The 7,911-nt window shown below is 41.9% G+C and overlaps 1 protein-coding gene across 1 annotated transcript; it reads right to left on the bottom strand.

The window, feature by feature from the left end:
* Positions 1–2,107: 2,107 nt before the first annotated feature.
* Positions 2,108–7,448, bottom strand: LOC102720949 (T-complex protein 1 subunit delta). The gene is made up of 2 exons (XM_006647164.3): positions 6,160–7,448; positions 2,108–2,701 (listed from the first exon to the last, which is right to left on the bottom strand). Exons 1-2 carry the CDS (start codon positions 7,377–7,379, stop codon positions 2,320–2,322), a joined length of 1,602 nt encoding a protein of 533 aa, XP_006647227.1. The 5' UTR covers positions 7,380–7,448; the 3' UTR covers positions 2,108–2,319.
* Between the last annotated feature and the right edge of the window lie 463 nt (positions 7,449–7,911).

Consider the following 7,911-nt stretch of genomic DNA (forward strand, 5'->3'; position numbering starts at 1 on the left):
CTTTGTGCAACTAACCCTGACCTATCCTCGAGATCCTTTTGCATTCATTTATTACTACTTTTCCATGATGCTTGTTGAATACGTGGTTGTACAAAGCCTTGCGTTAGTTTTCCCCTTTAGAGGTAGAGTATGGTTCAAATGGAGGCAACTCTCTAGAGCGACTTGTGTGAAGCTGTCCGCCGTCAAGGTGTTGCCTGTGGTGTGGAGCCAAGTTGCCTTGAAGCCCGACGCCATTATTTCTTTTCTGTTGCATGTCGTTAGACTTTAATTATATTTACTGGTGTTTCTAAGAACGATGGTGGTGTAATCAATAACTGTCTATTTGTGTACCCCGGCTAGTCCTAGACGGGGATTTTAATACATAGTAAGGTTCATAAATTCGTGTAAGAAATTTCTGTGCGTGACAGAGAAATTGTCCAGCTCGTAGTTTTTCACCCATGAACAATAGGGCAGTCCGAGCCGACGAGTGGTATCATGATGAGCCAACCATGAGCCCGTACCCATTTGATTCCCCCTGGAAAAGGAACAAGTGAAAGGGGATGGATCGTACCCATAACCGGAGGAGGCATTTGGGGGAAAACTTCCCCCCTTGCCATGCCCCAGATTCATCAGTTCGACATGGTAGTTCATCGGCCTGGACGACATGCCTCCTTTAGTGGCACCCTTCCTTAGGCACCAGTGCCTGTGTTGAAGCAAGTCGAGGTATGATCGGTGGCAGATCGATAGGCTCGATAGACTTCGACCTGCCCGCTTTGCTCACCCGCCGCCTTGTCCATCTTAGGTTTCTAGTGGGCCAAGTACTTCACCGACGTCTTGATCTCCTGCAAGGAGTCAACAGTGATCTAAATCGTACTCATATTGTAAGATATTTGATTTTTTTTACTTGCAATATTTGACCATTTGTCTTATTCAAAAAATTATAAAAATATCATTTATTTTGCTTGTGACTTACTTTATTATCAAAAGAACTTTAAGCATAACTTATCATTTTTTATAGTTATACTGTATTTTTGAATAAGACGAATGATCAAACGTTGCAACCAAAAAGTTAAACATCTTATATTATGAAACCGAGGTAGCATTGTTTTGTGTGTGGATCTCAACAAGGGACTTGCTCAACTCTGCCAGCTGTTCCCTCTTGGTCGCCTCGATTTGTGTTTGGCGATTTGTAGCGTGGCTTGAAGTAGTCCTCTAGATCGACTAGGGCCGCGTTTGTCACCCCCACAAGTTAACTTATCCCCTCTCGTTTTCTACGTGCACGCTTACCGAACTATTAAATGGTGTATTTTTCAAAAAAATTTTATAGGAAAGTTGTTTTAAAAAATCATATTAATCTATTTTATATTTTTTTTAATAATTAATAATTTATTAATCATGTACTAATCTATTACTACATTTTCCATGCCAGGACATAAGTTAACTAGCGGCCATGAGCCAAACGCGGCCTAGATACTAGGTGTTATGTTCTTGGATCGAAGTAGACAGGGAATAGAGAGAGGATTCAGAGAGGAGAGCAGTTTGGGGCAAGGAAGAAGCAAGGAGGATTAGAACAGAGCTATGTTGTTCTTTACAAGTTTGATTCCTCCCCCAAACTAGGGTTCCGTCTTAAGTATTCTGTGATTCATTTGGACCACTCGTCACCCACATACTTGAGGTTGGGTCGACTTGCCCGCGCGGGCCGGCTGGCAGGAGACCCAGCTTCCTTCCAGCCTTACTTCGTTGGCGAGTTTCTAGTTGTGACAATACTGAACCAAGCGGCCTCGTGTTGCGCACACAAATCTTGCAGCTACCAATTCATCTATTGGCAGTAACCGAAACAAGGACAAGCCTCCAAACACTAGCGCCTACACGATTTGAAGCTTGATAACATGAAAAAGTAGAGTACGATCAGATCAACATTGACAAAACACGTTTAGAGCGAGTCCGTGCAAACAGTTATCTCGAGAGTAAAACACAATTCCTATAACAGACACCTTCTCGAAGTACAAATATCCAATCAGCAAGTAATTAAAAAAATGATGAAACCTGCAGTAACCAACTCACACAGGTGTAAACAGCGGATATAATAGAAAACAGAACAGCAAGGCAAGAAACGAGAATGGCCGTCTGAAGTAAAAACAGATGGCTACAGTTGATAGTTTCATCCAGGTAGAGCAAAATACATCATATAATTCTCTTCCACAGACATCAAAGCCACACGATCTGATCATCCGGACAGAAAAACACGCTAATAAATTGACTACTATAAATCACATGTTGAGCTACGTAAAATGCCATACGGAATAAGGCAGGCCAACATGGTCATCCACCACATAAACCTTACCTCACAGTGACTATATCATCAATCTTCAATATCATTCTAACACACTCGCAAGCCAGTGTGATGGCGCTTGTGCTCACCAGCAAGGGTTGCACAACGTTCTCCTCCAGTATATTTGTAATCTGACCCTTCCTCACATTGATGCCAGCATTCTTCTCACCCTTGGCATGCCGATTCCGCAGCTCAGTCACAATAGAGATAGGATTCAGCCCTGCATTCTCCGCTAATGTGTACGGAATGACCTCAAGTGCCTCAGCAAACTCCTTGATGCAGTAACTCTCCATCCCTTGGAGCTCCTTTGCCCAAGAAGACAGTTGCATTGACATCTCTATTTCTGGTGCACCACCACCAGCAATCAAAAACCTCTTGTTCACCAAGCACCTGAAGCATGAATACAAAAATGAATTGAGGAATATTGCTATTTACAATCCCAGGTTACTTTCAATCACTGCTACAAAATGGCACAAATACTTGAGCATGAGTAATTATAGCCATTTTAAACAAATACTAAATGGTGTTAGAAATTTACAACTGATGATATACTTAGCCCATAAGACAACTGATGATATACTTAGGCCGTGTTTGAATGTATGTAGGTTATCCAACGCAGAAAATATAGTAATAGATTAATACATGATTAATAAATTATTAGTTAGAAAAAATTGTAAAATAGATTAATATCATTTTTTAAAGCAACTTTTTTATAGAAAATTTTCGTAAAACACATACCGTTTAGCAGTTTGAAAAGCGTGCGCGTGAAAAACGAGGGAATCTAGCTTATTAAGCCAAAGGAATGAATGCGGCCTTAGCCCATAAAGCACCAAAAAACATCAAAGTATCAAACTACTGAGTTCGGCTAAATGAGCCCTAAAAGGATATGTAACCAATATACACTTCAGCAACTTGTTTTCTAACACGAACCAACCAAGAGAAGGGGTAGTTCTGAATGCCCATTATATGCCATAAACAACAGTATTCAAACAAACTGATGCATAAAATTTTGGCAAATTTTCTATCTGGCAGCTAACTGCATTACTAAGGAAATCATACAAACTTGTTTTAGCATATACTTGCCAAAAAAAATAATTATTTTAAACATTTATTAATAGTTAAATATCAAACTAAACGACTACATGTCCACCCTAGCTATCTTTATTCAAACATTTGGAGAATGTGGATGCAACTTGAGATTTCAAACCATGTTGACGATCTTGGTTATTAAGGTGGCATGCTGAGGCATGGCGCTGAACCCCTGCCCCAATACATAGTAGCAGCCCTTATAGCTTATGACATGGTGACGCCATACAATGTTTTGTTTACTAGAGATTAGAGTAGACATGGGAATAAATTGAGATCAGTAGACGGGGAAAAGGGGAAGCAGCATCAAAGCACAGCAGAAGGGGAAGGAGCACAAAGCAAAAGAGGAGCATGGTGATCCTGATGAACACTGGCAGGAGACTGGCAGACTGCTGCTGAGTGGAAGATTGGAATGGTAAACCCTAATTCCATCTAGAAGTTTTTTTCTTTTGACTGGGTCAAATGGATGGACCTGGCCCATTAGCCCAAAACAGCATATCCACATACAGTGCCACCTATCATCTTCGCATCATGCGCCGTGAGGCCCGTGACAAGGAGTGTGATGGAGCAGATCTACCAGAGCCAGACTAAATGGTTATGGGAGCCACGATTTTGAGACAGCAGCAACTGCTAGGCCTGCAGGAAAATCTCATGTCCTCATCCCCCTTGTGCCCTCTTCCCCTTTCTATCCCTCTTCTGGCAAGAACTTGGGGCCGCCATACACGGGCTTCGGAGGGACGCCCTGCACCCCAGTCAGCACCATGACGCCTCAGCAACTCCATACAAGTATACAACACCTTAATGACTATGATGTTGATTAGAGAAAAAAAACTACAGCTATCTACTCCCTCCATTCCAAAATATTAGCATTTCTGCGCTGATTTCTATGATTCCAAACATTCCAATGATTCTAGGGTCAATCAAGCGCTTGGAAAGGGAATCTAATCAATTAAAAATTTGACCACTGCAGTAACTAAAAGGGAATCATTTGACTCAACCTTAGTATTTTGCTAACCACCCTAGAAATGTTTATATTTTGGACTGGATGTGGTATAAGGCAGTACCACTAGTAGCTTATTGAATCTGCTAATATTAGGAAAATCATTAAGTTCTTTTGGAAAATTGCAATTCTACTAGTGTAGAGATGTCAATAAAATACTAAGAGCACTTCTGAGTGGTAAGGAGATTGGGGGCTTTCCATCATATGAATTATATATTATGTTCTTTCAATTTTCTTAGAAGTTGGAAAATCTACTAGGCTGCTCTATTGCAAATGCAAACAGATGGAATATAGTCGATAAGAAATATGAATACGAATATTCATAAAGGATCACAATAACTAAAGAACACAATAGAAACAAAGAACAATACATTATAAAACAAATACATATATTTACTAATATATAAACCATAAATTAGATCAAGTAGATTTATAAAGTATATCATGTCATAATGCAGAGAACTAAGTAGACCACTAGAAAATATTTTAAAAAGACATGTTTACGTGCTGCAAAACAAATAGTAAGATGGAATAACTGAAAAGTATATTAATAGCAATCAGCAGCAGCTACAAAATATGGCAGCCATGGAGTTTTTTTTTTAGACAAAAGGCCTGGGCCCAGCTTTTTATTAAAGCCAGAAACAAGGGACAGAAAAGTTCACCGGGGTTACCGGCTTAACAATACTAGGAACAAAAACAACACAACAGAACCCAGCTTCAAAAGAGCACCAAGGCCAAAATCACCAGACAAACCCCAGGGCAGCCATGGAGATGATATTCTCAAAGCTTATGACATAGGATGTATGCTGGCATGAACAAAAACTAACATGTCGCTGAAAATAACCTCAACAGAATTACTAACTTAAACAACATATTTCCCAGAATTTAGACGGTATTTGGTGAGATGCCAGAATTTTCAACATTAGGTTACTTAGGGTGTGGCACACTTTCCTTACATCTATGTCCCTATCCATATAATGGAAAGTACAAGCAGATTCTTGCCATAGCTGTGGCAAATTATTCTTTCACCACATATTTGGCACGATGTTTTGTTAAAACACCATTAATGTGCAATAGAAATAGGCAGACCTATCGATTGCTTATAAAGTGGTATCTAAAATTTATTGCTTCAACACTATGTAAGTTGCATTCTATCTATATTTCTTGCCAAGTGCATTCTTTATCTAACTCGCAACAAATGTATACAATTAAGCATGAAGCTAGTACTAGAAACTAATGAAAGTGCATGCATCATGTATTACTTTCTGAACTAATTAATACTAAAGAGAAAAGTTGTTTCTATCAAAATGCCCATAAACAGATGGTAAAAACAAATGATAATCTGTCAGGGGAATGTTATGAAACAAAGAACTCCCTCTAGTAAGAAATATTTGTTGTTTAGGACAAGATTTGATCAAAATTCTAAAATTCCGATTTCCGACAAGCAATTTTGTGGTAAATAAATTTATAAAATCTAATAAGTTTATGATATTATACTAGTACTTTTTCAGGAGAATCGATGGTCAAAATTTTAGAAGTTTGACCAAATCTTATTGTAAATAAACCTAAGGACCAGGAAAAAAATGATTGCATAGATTCCAATGCAATTCTAAATACTACTTACACTACCATAGATGTACTTCATCTACCAATAAGACATTGCGCAAGTCAACGTACTAAAAAAAAACTACCGAGAACTTGATTACAACCAAGAAAGTTGTAAGCATACAACATTTCAATCATTATTTCAGCACAATATTACCTGATGACACAAAGGGCATCATGAAGACTGCGCTCAGCTTCATCAATAACCAACTGGTTGGACCCTCGGACAAGCACAGTAGCTGTCCTCCCCATATCCTTAATGCCCGAGATCTTGACAATCTTACTCTCCCCAACAGAGACTTCCTCAACAAGATCTGCATAACCAAGTTTGTCCTCGCGGAAATGTTCAATGTTGGCAATTGGCAGGCAGTTCAGGGTCTTGGTGATAAACTCAATCTCGTCCCTCTCCACATCCTTCACTACAAGGATCTTAGCCTTTGCAAGATAATGAAGTGACAAATCAGTAACGGCATCACGCAAGATGCTTTTCTGAATGAGCAGCACATTACATCCAGATGCCTTGATCTTCTTCACCATCCCAAGAATGTAATTACGCTCCTCACGGAGGATGCGATCCATCTGTGCATAATCTGACACAATGACACTCTGCTCGATATCTGTCTTGGGAGGTGAAACCTGGAACTGTATAATAGCAATCTTAGCATTCTCGACCCGAGTTGGTCCTCCCGCGGCATGGCTGGCCTTCTTGTCAAAGATGAGGCCGCGGATGAGCTCAGTGTCATCAACGGTGCCACCAAGCTTCTTTACAACCCGTATGTCTCGGAGGTCGAGAAGGTCCGGGTGAGCGGGATCAACAACGGAGAGGGCGGCATCGACAGCGAGGGGGGAGAGAAGGCTGGAATACTGGGAGACGACCTTGGAGTTGAGTGCTGTGGATGCGGACTTGACGAGGGAGTCGCGGTCGGAGAGCTCGATGGGGATGGCCATGGAGTGGAGAACCTCAACGGCGCGTGTGGCGAGCCGGTGGAGGGCGTCGGCGGCCGCAGTAGGGTGAGCACCAGCAGAGAGGAGAGACTGGGCGCGGCGTAGCAGAGATCCGGCGATAACAACAACGGTGGTGGTGCCGTCACCGGCGGCGGCATCCTGGGAACGGGAGAGGTCGGCGAGCATGCGGGCAGCGGGCTGGAGGAGGGACATGCGGGAGAGGATGGTGGCGCCGTCGTTGGTGATGATGACCTCTTTGTCGCTGGAGGAGATCATCTTGTCCATGCCTCGGGGGCCGAGGGAGGTGCGCACCGCGTCAGCGACGGCGCGCGCGGCGGCGATGTTGAGGCCTCGGACGTCATCACGGCGCTTGGTGTCGGTGTAGGTCTCGGTCTTGCGGGACTGCGCGGGGGAGGCGACAGCGGTGGCCATGGCGGCGGATCCGGATGGGGGTGGCGTGGGGCGAGCGGAGGTCTGGGAGGTTAGGTTAATTAGGGCTTGTGCTCTTCAGGACGGCGAGTGGCTAGGGTTTTGCGTGCTGAATATGGGCCGAAGCAGACGACTATTTTTGACCGGGACTAAGTTCGCTTTAGGTCCCTCCTAGCTGACAGCCCATGCCCGTTCTCGTTATCTTAAAAATGCTCAGGAGCCCACTCAACACGTCCGTAATTTGGCCTAGCTTATTGGATTTAGGCAATGTTTGTTTCAGCTAGAGATTATTGTAATCTGGATTATTAAGTCAGATTACTGTAAGCTGGATTATTATAAGCTAAAGTAAAAACGAATGATAAATATGAATAATTATTTTAAAGTATAGTAGGGTAGTAGGTCTAAAGCTACCCAATAATCTGAAAAAAGCATATTTGGATGAGTTTATCAGATTATAGTAATCCGGGCTCTAGATTATAATAATCTGTTACAATAATCTGTCTATTTGTTTCAGCTTACTTCTAATAAGCCAGAT

The sequence above is a fragment of the Oryza brachyantha genome, chromosome 2 (assembly GCF_000231095.2).
Source record: "Oryza brachyantha chromosome 2, ObraRS2, whole genome shotgun sequence".
In the NCBI taxonomy this organism is placed as follows: domain Eukaryota; kingdom Viridiplantae; phylum Streptophyta; class Magnoliopsida; order Poales; family Poaceae; genus Oryza; species Oryza brachyantha.

What these genes read in the sequence shown, in the direction of transcription:
- LOC102720949 (XM_006647164.3), bottom strand. Translation starts at nt 7,379, where the DNA reads ATGGCCACCGCTGTCGCCTCCCCCGCGCAGTCCCGCAAGACCGAGACC. An exon ending in GATGCCCTTTGTGTCATCAG is followed by an intron (nt 2,702 to 6,159) that starts GTAATATTGTGC and finishes TTCATGCTTCAG; the next exon opens with GTGCTTGGTGAACAAGAGGT.